This window comes from Pan paniscus, chromosome 11, assembly GCF_029289425.2.
Source record: "Pan paniscus chromosome 11, NHGRI_mPanPan1-v2.0_pri, whole genome shotgun sequence".
In the NCBI taxonomy this organism is placed as follows: Eukaryota; Metazoa; Chordata; class Mammalia; order Primates; family Hominidae; genus Pan; species Pan paniscus.
In genome coordinates this window covers 86,681,945-86,703,533 of record NC_073260.2, presented here as the reverse complement: position 1 = coordinate 86,703,533, position 21,589 = coordinate 86,681,945, and the positions used below count along the sequence as shown (strand labels likewise).

Genomic DNA, 21,589 nt, shown 5'->3' with positions numbered 1-21,589 from the left:
ACAAAAATTAGCTGGGCTTGGTGGCACGTACCTGTAGTCCCAGCTACTCAGGAGGCTGAGGCGGAAGGATCGCTTGAGCCCAGGAAGTCAAGGCTATAGTGAGCCATGATCATGCCACTACACTCCAGCCCAGGCAATAGAAACCCTGTCAAACAAACAAACAAAAAGCTTTGCAGTTAAACTACCTGGAAAATAAAACTTATATGAAACCCCTCTTGACGAAATAAGATGGATAGACAAAGGAATGTTTTACCTGCAACATCCCCAGGTTAAGTTGCTAAAAGTCAAGGTAGTGTGCTAAATGTTTTCTGAATAAAAAGACTAACAGATCAATCTATTACTACCACAAAAAAGGAACGTGCCAGTAACAAGCAACTACTCAAGCATAAGAGAAGACCAAAAAGAGTGGGCTTAAAAAACAAACTTTATTCCAAATTATCAAAAAAAAAGTGTTAACTCTGAAACATTTAACAGATTTCATTTAAACTCATAGGGTCATAAAACTCAAACTATCAAACAAAAATAGCATTGTGCACTTAACCACTTTCAATAATGAACCTTCAAGAGGAAACATTTAGAGACTCCCACACAATTTGGGAGCCAATAGGCAACATGTATTTAATATTAAGCAAAGACAGCATTAAAAACTAAAAATCCTCAAATTTCAAGAGAATACCTGTTCAAGTCTTTGATATACATTTGCACATGAGAAAAGAAATATTTTAATTTAAAAGAGACCAAGTCTGAGTGCTTATCCTTTCTTCAAATGTAATCTCCTGTCCACCCTTCATTTTATGACTGCACACGCCTCACTCTACTTCATCTACACTGAACCAGTGTTCGTTCAACATGACTGGCTTCACTCGAAGCCCTCTAGATCCCATTTCATATATCCCATCGACCACCATTATTCCCTTACATGTTTGCACAGCCTTATACTGAGCATTACATTGTAACCAAGCTTGGGAATTTCAGGTATCCAAAGGTAATTATATACACAAATGCTTCTGTTTTATTGCACAGTTCACAATATAGCCGGTGATTACACAACCAACCATGTTAAGATGAATATCGACTATTTAGACAAATACATCGATTTTGTCCCCAACCACAAATGAAACAAGAAAGACACACATATTCGCCACCATATCAAGGTTGTGTTTACTCTGTGGTGCAGTCCTGAGGGCTCATACCACTCTCAGTGTGTTCAATATGGAATCCATAAGATTTCTGGTGGCATCACACATGAAGTATAGGACACAAGACCATAAGTGTCCTGCGCTCATGAGCCATTTGTGCCACAGACGTAACAGAAAGGCCACTTTTAAAGCTTTTCGGATATTCAATCACGTTTGCCTTTTCAATTTTTTTTTTTTTTTTTTTTGAGACAGAGTTTCACTCTGTTGCCCAGGCTGGAGTGCAGTGGCGCAATCTCGGCTCACTGCAACCTCCGCCTCCCAGGTTCAAGCGATTCTCCTGCCTCAGCCTCCTGGGTAGCCGGGATCACAGGCATGTGCCACCATACCCGGCTAGTTTTTTGTATTTTTAGTAGAGATGGTGTTTCGCCATGTTGGCCAGGCTGGTCTCAAACTTCTGACCTCAAGTGATCCACCCGCCTTGGCCTCCCAAAGTGCTGGGATTACAGGCGTGAGCCACTGCACCTGGCCTGCCTTTTCAAAGTTGTTACCACACTAGTTCACACTGAAGGTAAAAGCAATAGTTAGAATCTCTTATTAACAACACATTTTGACTTCAAGTTCAGACAAAGCTGTTGGTTACAAGTTCTGCTAAATTTTTTGTCAAATTTAAGAAGTCTATAGGACAACACAAAACCATCCCTGGTAATGTATTTGCAGTTTGGTCTTCAAAAGCTGTAAAGAGTGACAAAGAAATAAAAAAAATACTGAGTTAAAACCATTAAAAATATTTATTAATAATTGTTTTTAAATGCCACTTATTTGAGACAGCAGAAACCAAAGCATTTTCTTTAGAATTCTCACTTAGCTTGTATTTCACAAAAGTGCTTTAGAACTCAGATTTCTACCACCTGTATGGAGTGTAAAGACAAAAGGAAGCCCAACAAAACCAAAGGCCCAATGGTGTCTATTCCCAGGGCCAAGGTATAACCCCAGGCTAACCCACCTGCCCTGGGCTGAGTAGCTGCACACACCTGTGAGTGCTCAAAGTCACACGTATGATTGAGGGGGTCAGGCACCAAGGTGCCTTTATTTATTCATTACTCAAACTCAATTCCCTTCAAATCCTGACTCTATTTAATAGGCCAAAGGATGTTACTCATATTTATTTGGTGCCAAATTATTATTTTTTAAAATCCTTACATCTGCACCTTGAAAGCAAACTGCAATATCCAGCACAACATTGTCAGAGCTGCTGTATGGCTATTTAGCTTTATTACTGCCTGGCTAATGCTTAATACGCTTCATCCTTTACAGCTGGAAGAAGGATGGTCACTGTATTTAACCAGCCATAGTGCATTTAGAGGTCAACAGCTTTTATGGACTATTTGTCCAAGAACTTTCAGTAAACTACCAAGTTGAGGCCTTTATTTTGGTCAGTATGTATAAATATTCATATGCAATTATCCAGAAAGAAGAAAAACTGGTTAACAAGAAACCTACTGTCATGTCAGATGCTGGAAATCAATCTTTAGCTACATAATATTTACAGAAAGGGTTTTAAGATGCATAATCCACTTTTTCAGTCTGTCTCTTGTATTTCATTAGTCAATTGGAAGTGGCACATGAGTTTCATCTGGAAAAAATATTTTCACCTTTTCTAATTCTTTTGACGAATAAGTTTTTGTCTGTTAAGGGATGAGAATGCTATTTGGCTATTACCTACTTTTAGAATTCAAACTAACCCTTCAAATGTCTTTATTTAGATCATATGCTCTCAAACTATCTTATTGTTTTACTGACACAATGGTAAAACTGGGTTCCCAAAATGTCAAAACCCTAATGGAGTCTCTATTTCCAAGAGTAAAATAAAAGACAGCTAACACTGTGAGGTGAAAACTATCCTGAGCCTTTTTTCCCCTCTCTTTAACATTTAGAAACTAGGGGGAAAAAAGTGGGATTGCATTAATAGACTTCCAAAACAAAATGTTATGGAAGTGTTTATTTTTTAAAAGGAGAGTTTTAAGAGAACAGGATGCTTGAATATGACCAACTCCCACTCAAGGGGAAAAATAACCACAGACCTTTGCTGAGATGGCACCAGTAATTCAAAGAAACCAAGCTAACCAGAATTTGATCCACACACAAAATGAAAACTTGTTAACAGGATGGAACAACTATAACAAGATTCAAGTCCCTTCATCTTTTGGCAATGAAATAAGTGAAATTATAACATAAGGACATTTTGGAAGGGTTGAAGATCACAGTCAGAATCGAACAGAAAACTTTCAAACCTAGAAAGCAAAACGGGAACTTTCATAGCTCCTTGATCTACCATATCTAAATAGAAATAGTATAATGCCTATCCAATAGGTGCTTAGTTTCAAAACTAATACAAGCAATTTATCATGAAAAGCCTATACCTAATAAGCTGTTTTTCTTCTCTGTTCTGCCCCTTTGTCATATGCTTGAGCTTAATGAAGACTGTCCTCTGCAGCTGCTCCTAAGGGCAGAGAAGCAAGCAATGGAGTAACAAAGGAAGCCTGAGGAGCCCCTGGCCCCTGAGGACCTTCTCTCTGGCCGGTCACAGCCACTTATGTTTCAATGCAGGCGATTTCAAGATTGGTTTAAGAAAAAGAATCCTATCTTGGGGATTAGGTTCCCTGTCAAAGGCCATCAGATGGACAGCTATTTACCAGGCAATTAGCCTAAAGCTCTTAGGTAATGATAAAAAAAAAAAAAAAAAAAAAACAGAAAACAAAACAAAACAAAAACCTTGTATTTTCCTATTGGAACCTTTTATTCTATTTTGTTGATGCTTAAGGAAAAAAGCTTTGCCCATAACTCACTGTGGCCTGGAGTTATGACACCAACTTATATTTGGCCAATTAAGAAAGAGATTCTCCTGTCTCAGCCTCCCGAGTAGCTAGGACTACAGGCGCCCACCACCACGCCTGGCTAATTTTTTGTATTTTTAGTAGAGATGGGGTTTCATTGTGAGTTTCACTCTTTTTGGCAACAATAATACGGCGCCCAACGTGGGCCTCAGAGAAGACTCGGAACCCCAAAGGAGTTGCCCAAAACCGGAGAGAGAAGCGGAGATCCTGATGTTTCTCAGTGCCATTGTGATGATGAAGAACCGCAGATCCATCACTGTGGAGCAACATATAGGCAACATTTTCATGTTTAGTAAAGTGGCCAACGCAATTCTTTTCTTCCGCTTGGATATTCGCATGGGCCTACTTTACATCACACTCTGCATAGTGTTCCTGATGACGTGCAAACCCCCCCCCCCCCATATATGGGCCGTGAGTATATCAAGTACTTCAATGATAAAACCATTGATGAGGAACTAGAACGGGACAACAGGGTCACTTGGATTGTGGAGTTCTTTGCCAATTGATCTAATGACTGCCAATCATTTGCCCCTATCTATGCTGACCTCTCCCTTAAGTACAACTGTACAGGGCTAAATTTTGGGACGGTGGATGCTGGACGCTATACTGATGTTAGTACGCGGTACAAAGTGAGCACATCACCCCTCACCAATCAACTCCCTACCCTGATCCTGTTCCAAGGTGGCAAGAAGGTAATGCGGCAGCCACAGACTGACAAGAAAGGACGGGCTGTCTCATGGACCTTCTCTGAGGAGAATGTGATCCGAGAATTTAACTTAAATGAGCTATACCAGCGGGCCAAGAAGCTATCAAAGGCTGGAGACGATATCCCTGAGGAGCAGCCTGTGGCTTCAACCCCCACCACAGTGTCAGATGGGGAAAGCAAGAAGGATAAATAAAATCCTCACTTTGGCAGTGCTTCCTCTCCTGTCAATTCCAGGCTCTTTCCATAACCACAAGCCTGAGACTACAGCCTTTTATTTATGTTTTCCCTTTGGCTGTGACTGGGTGGGGCAGTGCGCGGCTTCTGATTTTAAAGAGGCATCTAGGGAATTGTCAGGCACCCTACAGGAAGGCCTGCCATGTTGTGGCCAACTGTTTCACTGGAGCAAGAAAGAGATCTCACAGGATGGAGGGGGAAATGGTTTCCCTCCAAGCTTGGGTCAGTGTGTTAACTGCTTATCAGCTATTCAGACATCTCCATGGTTTCTCCATGAAACTCTGTCATTTCATTATTCCTTCTTAGTCAACCTGCACAGCCTGGTTAGACCTAGATTTAACCCTAAGGTAAGATGCTGGGGTACAGAACGCTAAGAATTTTCCCCCAAGGACTCTTGCTTCCTTAAGCCCTTCTGGCTTGGTTTATGGTCTTCATTAAAAGTATAAGCCTGGCTGGGTGCAGTGGCTCACACCTGTAATCCCAGCACTTTGGGAGGCCGAGGCGGGTGGATCACGAGGTCAGGAGATCGAGACCATCCTGGCTAACACGATGAAACCCCATCTCTACTAAAAATACAAAAAAAAAAAAAAATTAGCTGGGCGTGGCCAGGCACAGTGGCTCACGCCTATAATCCCAGCACTTTGGGAGGCCGAGGCGGGTGGATCACGAGGTCAGGGGTTGGAGACCAGCCTGACCAACATGGTGAAACCCCGTCTCTACTAAAAATACAAAACAATTAGCTGGGCGTGGTGGTGGGCGCCTGTAATCCCAGCTACTTAGGAGGCTAAGGCAGGAGAATTGCTTGAACCCTGGAGGCGGAGGTTGCAGTGAGCCAAGATCGTGCCACTGCACTCCAGCCTGGGCAACAGAGCAAGACTCTGTCTCAAAAAAAATAAAAAGTATAAGCCTAACTTTGTCACTAGTCCTAAGGAGAAACTTTTAACCACAAAGTTTTTATCATTGAAGACAATATTGAACAACCCCCTATTTTGTGGGGATTGAGAAGGGGTGAATAAAGGCTTGAGATTTTCCTTTGTGTGGTAGGACTTGGAGGAGAAATCCCCTGGACTTTCACTAACCCTCTGACCTACTCCCCACACCCAGTTGATGGCTTTCCATAATAAGATTGGGATTTCCTTTAAAAAAAAAAAAAAAAAAAAAAAAAAGAGGCCAAACTGCATTCTTCTTAGAAGGTCTATTCAGTTGATAAATGGCACTTAACTGATGGTTTTTTCATATAACCTTTAACAAGAACTCATAAGTTGCATTGATTATGCCCCAAGAGATGAGGGACCGATGGTAATTCAGATGGGCACCTCTGAAAAGATTTATCAGTTTTCTGTCCCGTTCCAGCCAGATTTTTTGGAAAACCTTGGGGAAAGACTGAAATTCCCCACCAATCTGAGACTGTATGCGAGTTTTTACAACATTAATTGGAAAAAACAAGAATCCCAACATGGCACCCAATAGACCTCCACAGATAAAATCATTGACCAGATGAGCACTGTGAGTCGTTGCGGTAGGCAGATGCTCCTTAATGGGACCTCGAAGGCCGAAAAACAAGACATTGCTGAGTCCATTCCGGAAAAGAATGGGCACCAAGCCTCGATAATACTCTCCAATTCCATGACATTTCAGTGCCTTGAAAGCCTGGTAAGTGTTGGTAAATTTGTCATGATGCTTGTGGTCTTGAAGCAATGTCTGAACTCTTTCCAGTGGAGTGAAAATTGCTTCTGTTGTCCCTGCAAGCACTGCCGCCACGCCACTGGTTGCAAACTCTGGAGCACTGACATGCTTGTGGAGAAGGCAGGATAAATCCTCATACAGACCAAACATAAGTGCAAGCGTAGTTGTCTTCTGCATCAATGGGGGAAGGATTCCACGATACAAATTTCGAAATCCATCCCTTCTCAACTGAAGTATTGCATCCCGGGTTTTGATGCCATACAGCTGTTGTCGAAAGAGGACCTTCTGAATGGGAAATGTGATTGCGACATTGTTGAAGGCTGCACAGCAGCCACACAAGTAATGCTTCATCTCACCAACATTTGTAATATGAGGTGATATATCTTGTTTTGAAGATGTTAGTATTGGTGGCCTCTTTTCATGAGCTTCTGAATCCATCATGTTGCTTAAGATCTTTCTTTTTCATGAAGGACTTTTTTTAACCTACAAATAATAAATGACAACGGGTAAACCCGTTTTATAGAGAGCTAAACACATGGGCTTTCTCCCTAATCCATCCTCTAATATCTGGACACCACATTTTCCTTTTCAGACTAGATCAGTGATTCTTAAAGCATTTTCAGAAGACCCCTGGAAGTCCCTGAGATCCTTTTGGGAGTCCAGGAGATTTTCCTTTTTCAAACTACATATCTATGTGAGGCTTGATTTTTTGCATATACTTTAATCAAAATGACTTATCACAACAGACTGAATGCAGCAAACAGGAAACTCCATCTTAAGTCAGACATGCAAAAGGCTTAGAAAACTGTAAAATATTTTCTAATGACTGTAAAATCATTAGAAAAAAATGGGAGGCATGAATGTTATTTTTCATGAAAATGTGTTAACATGTAATGTGTTTATCATTACCTTAAAATTCATATTTTAATTTTAAATTCCTAAAGACCCTGAATATCAGTCCACATAAACAAAGGGTGTTTGGGGCCCACAATCATTTTTAAGACTGTAAAGGAGTCCTAACACCAAAAACTTTCAGAGCCACTAGACTAGTTCGTAATTACTGACTACACTATATACGGTATCTATCTATTGTCCTGCTGAAATAGGCCCACATTCCTCCCATGAGAAATAAAATAGCAAGACATGCATTCATTCTATTCATATTTATACTTCTTTGGTACCTACTATGAACTAGGTCCTCTGCTAAGTTGCTAGAGATTCAAAGATAAGGAATTCACAAACTAATAGAATGTGCCAAGGTGAACAATTACACCAATGTGACAGCTTCTATGACAACCAACCATTGTGGGAACACAGGTAAGGGACACTGAACATGCACCTTGGAAGGTGGAGGTGTGGGACTATGGGGGCAAGGAAGGCCTGCAGGTATGTACCATGCACTCTATTTTCATGTATGAATTCTCAAAACAACTCCACAATTATTTTTCCAGTTTTACAAATGAATAAAACCAGTATTCCCTTTTGTTCTGTTCAGGGCACAGCTAGTAACTGGTGGGGTCAGCATTCTGAAATGAAGTCTGAGTGATTCCAGGGCTCATATCCCTGCTACCATAACACAGATGGCAATGACTTTGTGAGGCTGCCCTGGGATAAGAGGTGGCTATACTAGATACTGCTGAAAATGATTGGAACTAAGCCAAAGTTCCACCCCTATAATACACCTCCTTCTGTAAAATGCATGATCTTTCCTTGCCAGTCATCTAAATCTGATTCCTTCTCCCTGAAAAAATCCAGATCCAAATAGCTGGGTCATACAGAACAATTCCCACCTTCCAGTTCTGGTCTTGGAAATCACCTTTATTTGGGGGATAACATGATAACTGTATATTATATCTTAGATATAATAGAAATATATAGAAACTTCTATATATTATAAATATATATAAATATATACACACATATGTGTATGTGTGTGTGTATATGAGGCTAAATATTTTTTAATTGGATTTTAATTCCTTAACAGTAAGATACTGGCCAGGCATGGTGGCTTATGCCTGTAATCCCAGCACTTTGGGAGGCTGGGGCAGGAGGATTGCTTGAATCACGAGTTTGAGACCACTGTGGGCAACATAGAGAGATCCTATGCCTATGAAAAAGTTAAAAATTATCTGGGCATGGTAGCACATGCCTGTAGCCCCAGCTATGTGGGATGCTGAGGTGGGAGGATCAATTGAGCCAGGGAGGTCAAGGCTGCAGTGAGCCATGATTGCACCACTGCACTCCAGCCTGGGCAACAGAGCAAGACTCTTGTTTCTAAAAATAATAACAATAATTTAAAAATTAAAAATAGTAGTCAGGCGCAGTGGCTCACACTTGTCATCCCAGAACTTTGGAAGACCAAGGTGGGAGGATTGCATGAGGCCACAAATTTGTGCCCAGCCTGGGCAACATAGTGAGACTCTGCCTCTACAAAAATCAAAATAAATTTGTTGGGCATGATGGCGTACACCAGCTACTGGGAAGGTGGAGGGAGAAGGACCTCTTGAGCCCAGGAAGTTCAGGCTGCAGTGAGCTGTGTTCATGTCACTGCGTTCCAGCCTGGGTGACAGAGTAATACCCTGCTTTGAAAAAAAAAAAAGAACATACGATCCAACAATCCTACTTCTGGGGATATAACCAAAACAATTGAAAGCGCAGTCTCAAAGACCTTGTACACCCACGTTCACAGAAGTACTATTCACAACAGCCAAGAGGTGGAAACAATCCAAACCATATTTAAGAGTTTCAATGGGAAATAATAAAAACAACAAAAAACCGTCTAGGTCTTTCACTTGGAACAAAAAATTGCCAAGTTCCTTATGTTTTTTTTCCCTCCTCATACTACACACATGCTGTGGTGAACTGCTCAACACTCAGGACAAAAGATGTTAAAGAGAACCATGATCACTCTCAAAGTAGAAAGCGTAGAGCTGAGGCACAGAAAGAATCAGATAGCATTAGTTCCTAAGGGGCGTATATCTGCCAGAGCCACCGATGTGTAATGAATATGGAACACACACACAACCATAATTTTCCTTCTAAGACTACAGATTAAGAAAATAATTCACACAACATGTACACAAAGATTCAACCATCGCCCGGCCAGCCGCCCCGTCCAGGAGGGAGGTGGGGGGCAGCCCCCACCCGGCCAGCCGCCCCGTCCGGGAGGTGGGAGGCGCCTCTGCCCGGCCGCCCCTTCTGGGAAGTGAGGAGCCCCTCTGCCCGGCCGCCACCCCGTCTGGGAGGTGTACCCAACAGCTCATTGAGAACGGGCCATGATGACGATGGCGGTTTTGTCGAATAGAAAAGGGCAAAATGTGGGGAAAAGATAGAGAAATCAGATTGTTGCTGTGTCTGTGTAGAAAGAAGTAGACATAGGAGACTCCATTTTGTTCTGTACTAAGAAAAATTCTTCTGCCTTGGGATGCTGTTGATCTATGACCTTACCCCCAACCCCGTGCTCTCTGAAACATGTGCTGTGTCCACTCAGGGTTAAATGGATTAAGGGCGGTGCAAGATGTGCTTTGTTAAACAGATGCTTGAAGGCAGCATGCTCGTTAAGAGTCATCACCACTCCCTAATCGCAAGTTCCCAGGGACACAAACACTGCGGAAGGCCCCAGGGTCCTCTGCCTAGGAAAACCAGAGACCTTTGTTCACTTGTTTGTCTGCTGACCTTCCCTCCACTATTGTCCTATGACCCTGCCAAATCCCCCTCTGCGAGAAACACCCAAGGATGATCAATAAAAAAAAAAAAAAAAAAAAATTATATATATATATATACACACACAACTACTTTAAAAAAAAAAAAAAAAAGATTCAGCCATAAGATAGTCACAGCCAGGCTTTTAACAGCAAATAATGAATACAAATGCTCAATAGTAAAAGACACAATGTGTAAGTGAAGATGTATCCACAGGATGAGACATAAAGTTATTAAAAATAAAGAAGTGTTTAAGATTCAGTGTAGGATTAATTTTGAATTTTTAATGGTATTTAGACGCAAAGTAAAAATTAAATAGCATACGTATGTCAGGTACCTATGTCAGGGGAGATAAGACAGGCAAATAATTAGACAACAGGGAGATAAATGAAATCATGGAAGGTATCAAGGCCCCATACAGCAGGAGGTCATTAATCAGCTGTCTGGAGAGAATGACAGGCAGGACATGACCCGTGGGCTCGGCTCTGAAAGCTGAATAACTGTCACTATGCACATAAGGGTGAAGCACATTTTAGCCAATGGAGCAGCAGAGGCTAAGGCACAGGTGTTGGGCTAAAGGAGCAGCGGCATCGCGTTCTTGGAGGTTACTTGTGTATGCCCTGCAGGGGCACAACGTAGGTAGAGAAGGATGGGTAGCTGATGAGGACAGAGAAGCCGGTTAGGACCCTCAGGAAAATCCCAAGACCCTCTGAACAATACTACATTATATATATACAATATATATAATACTACATTATATATATACAATATATATAATACATTATATATATACAATATATATAATACTACATTATATATATATTTTTTTTTCTTTTTCTTTTTTTTTGAGACAGTGTCTCACTGTTGCCCAGGCTGGAATGCAGTAGTGCAATCTTGGCTCACCTGCAGCCTCAACCTCCTGGGGTCAAGCAATTCTCCCACCTCAGCCCTCTGAGTACCTGGGACTACAGGCACATGCCACCACACCTGGTTAATTTTTTTTTTTTTCTTTTACATGGAGTCTCACTCTGTTGCCCAGGCTGCAGTGTAGTAGCACGATCTCAGCTCACTGCAACCTCTGCCTCCTGGGTTCAAGCGATTTTACTGCCTCAGCCTCCCAAGTAGCTGGGATTACAAGTGCGCACCACCATGCCCAGCTAGTTTTTCTATTTTTAGTAAAGACAGATTTTGCTGTGTTGGTCAGGCTGGTCTTGAACTCCTGACCTCAGGTGATCCGCCCGCCTTGGCCTCCCAAAGTGCTAGGATTACAGGTGTGGGCCACAGCGCCTGGCCCAATTTTTGTATTTTTTTGTAGAGATGAGGTTTCACCATGTTGCCCAGGCTGGTCTTGAGCTTCTGGGCTGAAGTGATCCAACTGCCTCAGCCTCTCAAGGTGCTGGGATTACAGGTGTAAGCCACTGTGCCCAGCCAAATTTTTTTGCTTTCTCTTGTGAAGCAAATGAAAGAAACTATTTTACTTAAGTATGTTACACTAAGATCTGTATATCCTTTTCTAAGAATATAGACTATGATTAAGAAAATGTAGACATCTGTACAATCTATGGCCTAACGCCTCTTTGGAGTTTGAGCTGCTTTGCTGTCATGTTCCTATTAGAAAAGATGAACTCTTCTTACCTAAGAGCAAGTTAGGACTAATGTCACTGCAGGCCCAAAGTCTACCCTAAGGAAGGTAATACAAGGAGTCAGGAAACTTCTCCCCACTCAAAGAAAGTCACTTGGTTGTATCCAGAGAGCTGGGCAGTGTCAGAGCTCAAACCTTTCACTGTCCCTCCCTGATCAGGAGAGCCATACCACCTCTAAGGTCCAAAATATTTTGTTCAGTTGAAGAAACCTGCTCTGAAAATTTGTTTCACTGCCTTTTAAACAGAGAGAAATTACTTCCGATTTTGGCAGTTACTAATGCGGTTAGATTATGAAGTCACCTGTATGCTCCACTGAGAGATGCCAGATTCCTTGGAGTTGGGCTGTTTGTAGATCCAGTAACAACAAAAAATCATTTAAATAAAAATTCACAGAAGAAACGTGTATAACCTACATGAATAGAGAAAAAAAGCTGGAAACCAATTAAACACACAGAGAGCCTCTCCTCCAGGCTCACTGGCCTACTCGGGTCACTTCTCACCTGAACTAATGCAAGGGACCCTGCAGCAATCAGCCTGACTCTGTTCACGCTCACCCACCCCTATTCCCTGCCCTCTTCAACCTACTCGTCATTTTAAAAAGAAACACACACACACACTACTAAGTTTAAAAAGTGAGGTATGTAACAATGCATTTTGGAATCTAATATTAGCACAGAGATACCTCAGCGTTCAGAATGGTTGCACAGTACTCTATGAAATGACTGCACTGTATACAATTTATTCTACCTCCTATTTATGGTTGCTGTTTTTTTTTATGGTTTTGTATTATTAAGGTTTGGAAAACTCTGTGGACAATTCAGCTTGCCAAGTGTGTGAGTGGGTATACAAAAGATATACATTTTTAATTCCAAGACCTTCCAGAGAGTGTCTAGAGGAAAGGTCTAATTAAACCTGCCCCCACTCACCTTTTTTTTTAACTTTTTTTTTTTTTTTTTTGAGGCAGAGTCTTGCTTTGTTGCCCAGGCTGGAATGCAGTGGTGCGATCTCGGCTCACTGCAACCTCCACCTCCTGGGTTCAACTGATTCTCCTGCCTCAACCTCCCGAGTAGCTGGGATTACAGGTGCCCGCCACCATGCCTGGCTAATTTTTCTATTTTTGTAGAGACGGGGTATCAACTTGTTGGCCAGGCTGGTCTTGAACTCCTGGGCTCAAGTGATCTGTCCGCCTTGGCCTCCCAAAGTGCAGGGATTACAGGCATGAGCCACTGGCCTGGCCTTTTAAAAAAAATTTTAAGTTCTGAGGTACGTGTGCAGGTTTGTTATGTAAACTTGTGCCATGGGGTTTGTTGTACAGATTATTTCGCCACCCAGGTATTAAGCCTAGTACCCATTAGTTATTTTTCCTGATCCTCTCCCTCCTCCCACCCTCCACTCTCCTATAGGCCCCAGTGTGTGTTGTTCCCCTCTATGTGTCCATGAGTTCACATCATTTAGCTTCCAATTGTAAGTGAGAACATGTGGTATTTGGTTTTCTGTTCCTGAGTTAGTATGCTAAGAATAATGGCTTCCAGCTCCATCCATGTTCCAGCAAAGGGCACAATCTTGCTCTTTTTATGCCTGCATAGTATTCCATGGTGTATGTGTACCACGTCTTCTTTATCCCGTGTACTACTGATGGGCATTTAGGTTGATTCCATGTCTTTGCTACTGTGAATAGTGCTGCAGTGAACATGGCTGTGCATGTGTCCTTATAGTAGAACTATTCCTTTGGGTATTGTTTTTTTCTATTTCACCTTTAAACAATGCAGCAATGGGCAACCTTGTACCTACACCATGTGAATTGTTTTGCCATTAAAAACTTTTTTTTTTTGAGACAAGGTCTCATTCTGTTGCCCAGGCTACGATGCAGTGGCACAGTCATGGTTTACTGTAACCTCGAACTCCTAGGTTCAAATGACCCTCCTGCCTCAGCCTCCTGAGTAGCTGGAACTACAGGTATCCACCACCACATTCGGCTTTTTTTTTTTTTTTTTTTGTAGAGAAGGGGTCTTGTTATGTTAGCCAGGCTGGTCTCCAACCCCTAGCCTCAAGCGATCCTAATGCCTCAGCTTCCCAAAGTGCTGGGATTGTAAGGAGTGAGCCACCTTGCCTGCCATTTAAAATTTTTGAATATGATTCCCCATCTTTCATTTCTATTGACCACTTCTTTACTATACATTTTCATATATGTTGCCCATTTTTCTGCTGGCACTTTGGTTGTCTTACTGATTTGTAAAGTATCTTTTGGATATGAAGCAAATGAATCTATTTTAGTCAAATTGTGGCAAATAATTTTTCCATGTCTATATCATTTTTATACACTGAAGTTCTTAATTTGAATATTAAATATATCTCAACTTCTAGATTTCATGTTCTCCTAAGAAGGTCTTCATTACTCCAAAATTATTAACAAGTAATCCAGGCTTCCTTCCACAACTTTTTTTTTTTTTTGAGAGAGTCTCACTCTATCATCTAGGATAGAGCACAGAGGCATGATCTCGGCTCACTGCAACCTCTGCCTTCCTGGTTCAAGTGATTCTCCTGCCTCAGCCTCCCAAGTAGCTGGGATGATAGGTGTGTGCTGCCATGCCCTGCTAATTTTTATATTTTTAGTAAAGACAAGGTTTTGCCACATTGGCCAGGCTGGTCTCAAACTCCTGGCCTCAAGTGACCTGCCTGCCTTGGCTTCCCAAAGTGCTCGGATTACAGGCCCTTCCATAATTTTTATGGTGAATTATCACATATACTGTAATATCTCTGGAATATCAGTTTAAGAAGTGAGGCAAAGATAACAGACTGCCAACATCACTGATGACTGAACTTTGTTTCCATCAGTTGCAGCATAATCTAAATACCCACGGGCGTTTGCGTTTATTTCTGCACTCCATTCTTTTCCACAAAGAGCCTGGTATTTCTTCTCTAGTACTAACCTGTTTTAACCTATTGCAGCATCAAAATATAGTTCATCATCTAGTAGGGCTTCCCCCTCCAAAGATAATTATTACAGTTTTTCTGGCCCTCTCACTTTTCTCAGGTAAACTTCAGTGTACTCTTCCCCAAAATCCTGTTGGTGTTTTATGGTGGAAGATGTATCCACAGAATGAGGCATATATATTTAAAATAGGCTGGGTGGCCGGGCACAGTGGCTCACGCCGGTAATCCCAGTACTTTGGGAGGCCGAGGTGGGTGGATCACTTGAAGTCAGGAGTTCGAGACCAGTCTGGCCAACATGGCGAAACTCCATCTCCACTAAAAATACAAAAATTAGCCAGGCGTGGTGGTGTGCACCTGTTGTCCCACCTACTCTGAAGGCTGAGGCAGGAGAATCACTTGAACCCAGGAGGCGGAGGTTGCAGTGAGCCGAGATTGCACCACTGCACTCCAGCCTGGGTGACAAGTGCAAAGCTCTGTCTCAATAAATAAATATTTAAGGTTCAGAACAGTATTAACTTTGAATTTTTAGTGGTATTTGGATGGAAAGAGTGAAAATTAAAGAGCATATGTATGTCCGGTACCTATGTCAGGGGAGATAAGACGTGCAAATTAATTAGACTATAGGGAGATAAGTGCAATCATAGAAGGTATCAAGGCCCCGTACAGCAGGAGGTCATTAACTAGCTGTCCAGAGGGAATGACAGACAGGACATGACAAGTCTATCTTAATTTTAAATACTGATCATCTTTTCAAAATTGAATCTTAACTTTACAAGAACTTGGTATCTTCCTATTATAACTTTTTGCAAACCTTAAAGCATTAAAATTTTCTTCACATAGATATTATTTCTTACATCTATGTATTTTACCTTTTTGGTTACTATTATATTTTAAATTTTTAAATTTTTTTTCTTTTTGAGATGGGGTTTCACTATGTTGCCCAGGCTGGTCTTCAACTTCTGGGCTCAAGTGATCCTCCTGCCTCAGCCTCCCAAAGTGCTGAGATTACAGACATGAGCCACTTTGCCCTGCCTGATTATTATTATTCATAGGCTATTTACTTCCATCAGTTTTCTAACTAGTTTTCGTTTGCATAAGAAAACAACTAACAATTCTTGGGTATTAAGGTTAGAACCAGCTAACTTACTGAATTCTTACTATGTCTCGGTTTTTTGGTGAACGTTTTAGTTTCCACCATGTAAAAGATCACTTGCAAAAAATTTTGCCTTCTCTTTTATAATATGTGTAATTCTTTCTTCTTATTGAACTGATAAATACTTCCTGAACAAAATTAAATTATAATAAAGGATTATAATAAATTATAATTATAATCCCTATATATAATTACATATATATATAATTATAGTTGTTATATTTTTCTTGACACCTGTGGGAACTCTCCTAGGGATTATCATTAAGTTGGCTTTTGGTTTTAAACAGGAAGTTTTTGTCATCTGAGTGTTCATAATCCAGGTCCTAGCAGTTTTCAAGTTTACACAGGGAAACAAATCAAGACACAAAAACGTTCACTGATCAGCTGAGTCATATAAGATTTATTCCACTCAAGTATCCCTCCTCCCTGTTTATCATCTACCCCTGCCCATCTGTAGGACTCTACTGTAAACATGAAGTGAAGGAGGCCTTCCTTTTGCTATCACATAATTTCATCTCACAAATCATGCCAAAAACCCCAAGACTTCAATCTATATTCATTCTAAGAATTAGTGGAGCTGCAATTATAACTTAAGCTCCTGCCCCCAACTATTAACTATGAAATTGTGCTTCCCATTAAGAATGGATTCCAGGCCAGGAGCAGTAGTTTACACCTGTAATCCCAGCACTCTGGGAGGCCGAAGCAGGCAGATCACTTGAGGTCAGAAGTTCAAGACCAACCTGGCCAACATGGCGAAACCCTATCTGTACTAAAAATACAAAAATTAGCCAGGGGTGGCCGGGTGCGGTGGCTCACGCCTGTAATCCCAGCACTTTGGGAGGCTGAGACGGGTGGATCACCTGAGGTCAGGAGTTCAAGACCAGCCTGACCAACATGGAGAAATCCTGTCTCTACTAAAAATACAAAATTAGCCAGGCGTGGTGGCGCATGCCTGTAATCCTAGCTATTCGGGAGGCTGAGGCAGGAGAATTGCTTGAACCTGGGAGGCGGAGGTTGCAGTGAGTTGAGATTATGCCATTGCACTCCAGCCTGGGCAACAAGAGTGAAACTCCATCTCAAAAAAAAAAAAAAATTAGCCGGGCATGGTGGCACGCACCTGTAATCTCAGCTACTTGGGAGGCTGAGGCAGGAGAATTGCCGGAACCCAGGAGGCAAGGTTGCAGTGAGCCAAGATTGTACCACTGCACTCCAGCCTGGGCGACACAGCAAGACTCTGTCTCAAAAATAAATAAATAAATAAAATAAAAATGAATTTCATTTTTCTAGTCAACTGATAAGTCAAACTGAGAGAATTTTCAAACATGGGAAGGAAATATACATTTATTATTGTTGTACTGAAGTTCAATCACCTCCACACCTTCCCACCACCAATAACTCAAGAGTCTATCTTAAACTTTGGTCAAATGCTTTTAGAAAGCTCCTGAGATGATCATACAAACACTGGAGACAGCCAGTGTAATATTTAAGAGTACAGCCTCTGGAACCTACTAATTACCTACTTAAATCCTAGCTCCACCACACATGTACTGTGTGACCTTTGACAAGTCACTCCATAGCTTATTCTCTTTATAAAACATGGCTATTAACTACCTCATAGACTAGCTCAATTAACTGAGCTAACAACATGTAAAGTGCCCAGGACAGCGGTCTAGTGTACAGTAGGAACTCAACAAGGGCAAGCTATTTTATTATTCTTTTCTGTCTTTTCTGACTTATTCATTTGGTGTATTATGTTAGCATATTTCTTGGTGATTACTCACTCTTGCAATATGTGGATAAATGCTACTTGGCCGTGGTGAAATATTCTTTCATCATACTGCTAACTTCCATTTACTAATATTTTAAAATTTCATATTACTGTTCATAACAGATCATGTTGTCATTTTTTTTTCTTCTTTTACAAGACAGGGTCTCACTCTGTCACCCAGGCTGGAGTGCAGTGGTACAATCATGGCTCACTGCAGCCTCAAGCTCCTAGACTCAAGCAATTCTCCCAGCTGGGACCACACACGTGCGCCACCATGCCTGGCTAATTTTTCACTTTTTTGTAGAGACAGGGTCACTCTGTGTTGCCCAGGCTGGTCTGAAGCTCCTTGGTTCAAGCAATCCTCCTGCCTCAGCCTCCCAAAGTGTTGGGATTATGGGCATAAGCCTTGGCACTCAGATAAGTTTTCAGTTTTAATACTATCTTCACATCAAGTGCCAGTGTCAATGTTCCACTGGCTTTGTAAAAAGAATATGTGATTCCCCACCCCCCCCACCCCCATCATACTGTAGAACAATTTAAATCTTATCAAAATGATGTGTTCCTTGAAGTTTAATTGCATTCACCTGTGACATCTGAGCCTGGAGTTTGGCAGGATGATAGCTTTGTGATAATGTTCCCAATTTCTTCCATTGTTATTGTTCTGTTAGGTTCTCTCTTCTTGAGTCAATTTTGATAACTGGATTTCCTTAAAAAAAAAAAAAATTCTGGTTTAATTTATATAGCCTTTTTTTTTTTTTTTTTTTTGTAGAGACAGGGTCTCGCTATGTTGTCCACGGTGGTCTCAAACTCCTGGGCTCAAGTGTTCCTCCCACCCTGGCCTCCCAAAGTGTTGGGATGACAGGCATGAGCCACTGCTCCCAGCCTATTTTTATTTTTAAAGACAGGATCTTGGCCAGGTGTGGTGGCTCATGCCTGTAATCCCATCACTTTGGGAGGCTGAGGCAGGCGAATCATGAATGAGGTCAGGAAATCGAGACCATCCTGGCTAACACGGTGAAACCCCATCTCTACGAAAAATCCAAAATTTAGCCAGGCATCGTGGCACGCACCTGTAGTCCCAGCTACCTGGGAGGCTGAGGCAGGAGAATTGCTTGAACCCGGGAGGCAGAGGTTGCAGTAAACCAAGATCACAGCAAGACTCCATCCAGAAAAAAAAAAAAAAAATGACAGGGTCTTGTTCTGTCACCCAGACTGGAGTACGGTGGTACGATCATGGCTCACTGCAGCCTGGACCCCTGGGGCCTCAGTCTCCTGAGTAGCTAGGACCACAGGTGCATGCCACCATGCTTGGCTAACTTTTAAAAAACATTTTTTTAGCAGAGAGGGGGCCTTGCTATGTTGCCCAGGCTGGTCTTGAACTCCTGCCTTGGCCTCCCAAAGTGCTGGGATTTACAAGCCACTGCACCCATCCAACACTTGCTGTTTTAAAAAATTATTTCTAACCTGTGTACTTATGTTCCCTTTTTTCTTGAGCAGGGTTATCAGTTTATCTAATTTATAACTTTACCACTCCTAGCAAAGCAGCAGCTTCTGAATTACCAATTTTACTATTTCTCAGTTTTGTTTTGTTTTTTTGAGACAGAGTTTTGCTCTGTCACCTGGGCTGAAGTGCAGTGGCTACCTCACAGTTCACTGCACTTACTGCAGCCTTGACCTCCTGGGCTCAAGCAATCCTTCCACCTCAGCCATCTGAGTACCTGGGACCACAGGCCCGCACCACCAAGCCCAGCTAATTTTTGTATGTTTTGTAGAGACAGGGTTTCTCTACGTTGCCCAGGCTGGTCTCAAACTCCTTGGGCTCACATCATCTGCCAGCCTTGGCCTCCCAAAGGGGACTACAGGCATCAGCCACTGTGCTCACCTAGTTTAAAAAAAAAAATTTTTTTTTGAGACAGAGTCTCACTCTGTTGCCCAGGCTGGAGTGCAGTGGCACAATCTTGGCTCACCGCAACCTCCACCTCCTGGGTTCAAGCGATTCTCCTGCCTCAGCCTCCCAAGTAGCTGGGATTACAGGCATGCCACAATACCCGGCTAATTTCTGTATTTTTAGTGGAGACGGGGTTTCACTATGTTAGCCAGGCTGGTCTCAAACTCCTGAGCTCAAGTGATCCAGCCTGCCTTGGCCTCCCAAAGTGCTGGGATTACAGGTGTGAGCCACTGTGCCTGGCTTATTTTCTTGTAATTCTTAAGTGAGACAACTATTTTTATCCTTTATTTCATAACTTGACTGTTTAAGGCTGTGTACTTTTCTTTGAGCAAAACTCTTACTACTATTTAAGAGAGTTGGCATTTTGTCTTAACTATGCTTGCTAGTAAGTGTCCCAAAATCTTCAGTGAGTCTAGTGTTGTTATTCACAGTAAAAATAAGATTAAAGGGAAAAAAAAGGTTCCAGAATATCATCTGTTCCCTCTCTCCTCTCCCTTTCTTAATGTACAGAGTTTTGGGGCTTAATATGATTAACTTCAAGATATGTTCTAGACACTGAAGTCTGTTAGGGTATTGAGTTTGATAATTATTAGTTCTACTACATCCTTACGTTTTAATGATTCAGCTGATAGGTATGAGTTAAAAACTCTTATTAGTACACTTACAAGCTAAGATTAATCAATATTTGAAGTCCTAAAACTTAGTCTAGAAATGCTTGATACCTATGTAATGCTTTGCACTTCTTCAGTTTCAGAATTAAACAATGTTAAATCAACAAGAATATTTAGATTAATGTACATGATTACATGATAGTGACAATTTATGAATGTCAAAACCATTTTATTTTTACATATTGAGCACACAAAATATTTTAAATTATAAAGTCACCACCTACAAGCTGTTTACATATGCTCCTTGACAGTACAAGCCAAGTTATTTGCGTACTTGAACAACAATAAAAATTTTGTCCATGTTCACTTTTACTGGAATGTTACTTGTATTACTTTCTGAAATTTTGCAAATAAAGGTTAGTTTATTTATGACTCTGTGTGAGAATGGGGACTGTTATTAAACAAGTAGAAAACTACAGCTAACAGAAGTTAACCATTTATTGACCACCATATCAAACTATTTTAAGAACATTACTGTACATTGAGATTCTCAGATTTAAAAAATAGGCCTAGATGGGGGAAAAAATGTTATGAAACCCTCCTGGACTTTACAGATTTAAAGCTTTTTCTCTAGTTTAATCCTGCACACCAGGATGGTGTGAACATGTTCTTAATTTAGCAATAGAAGGATAATGTGCACAGCATTATTTGGTAGTACAGTTTAGACTTTTGCATGTTTACCTATACTGTGAACATGGTTAAATTTCTTTGCTAAACTGATCTTTATATTTTTATTCATTAATGTGGATAATTCTTTGCAATTCATTGCAAAATTTATTTACCATAACTTTACGCTTGTTTGCTACGTAAAACTATCTCATCATAAGGGAGCAGTTAATGAACTTGATTTTCAAGCAACTACAAGTGTCAAGCTTCTGTGACTAAGAAAACAGTGTAAAGTCTAAAACCTTATTATAATTTACAGCCTACATGGATCAGCATGATACAGATATGATCCTAGCACAAAGGTCTCTGCAAAAACTGGGGAGAGGGTAACTCCAATTCTCAAAGGATGTGAATTTCCACTAGTCAGCAGGTCTGAGTCAGCATTCAGAACAAGATCAGCCTGGGTCTAGTCCTAGTTACGACACTAGCTTGCCAATATAAAGAC

At 41.3% G+C, this 21,589-nt stretch overlaps 2 protein-coding genes and 1 pseudogene across 10 annotated transcripts in view; 1 reads left to right on the top strand and 2 right to left on the bottom strand.

Moving 5' to 3' along the window:
- SHB (SH2 domain containing adaptor protein B) overlaps nucleotides 1-21,589 on the bottom strand; it is a 214,599-nt gene that overhangs the window by 26,629 nt on the left and 166,381 nt on the right. For 2 of the 9 annotated variants that reach the window (XM_063594385.1, XM_063594379.1), the window contains exons 7-8: nucleotides 18,444-18,565; nucleotides 407-7,142 (exon numbers count right to left, since the gene is read on the bottom strand). The exons of 1 other annotated variant lie outside the window; for it this stretch is intronic. The gene's annotated coding sequence lies outside the window, so the exon portion shown is untranslated. Of the gene's footprint in view, nucleotides 1-31; nucleotides 146-406; nucleotides 7,143-12,304; nucleotides 12,414-18,443; nucleotides 18,566-21,589 lie in introns of those variants that run through there. 6 more of the 9 variants (XM_063594381.1, XM_063594378.1, XM_063594384.1 and 3 more) reach the window with 6 other exon arrangements.
- Nucleotides 407-7,100, bottom strand: SLC25A51 (solute carrier family 25 member 51). The gene has a single exon (XM_063594386.1). It carries the CDS (start codon nucleotides 7,098-7,100, stop codon nucleotides 6,207-6,209), a length of 894 nt encoding a protein of 297 aa, XP_063450456.1. The 3' UTR covers nucleotides 407-6,206.
- On the top strand, nucleotides 4,244-5,872 carry LOC129393094 (thioredoxin-related transmembrane protein 2-like; annotated as a pseudogene).

Bases quoted from the DNA above. Each gene is read 5' to 3' on its own strand.
- SLC25A51 (XM_063594386.1), bottom strand. From the start codon at position 7,100: ATGATGGATTCAGAAGCTCATGAAAAGAGGCCACCAATACTAACATCT.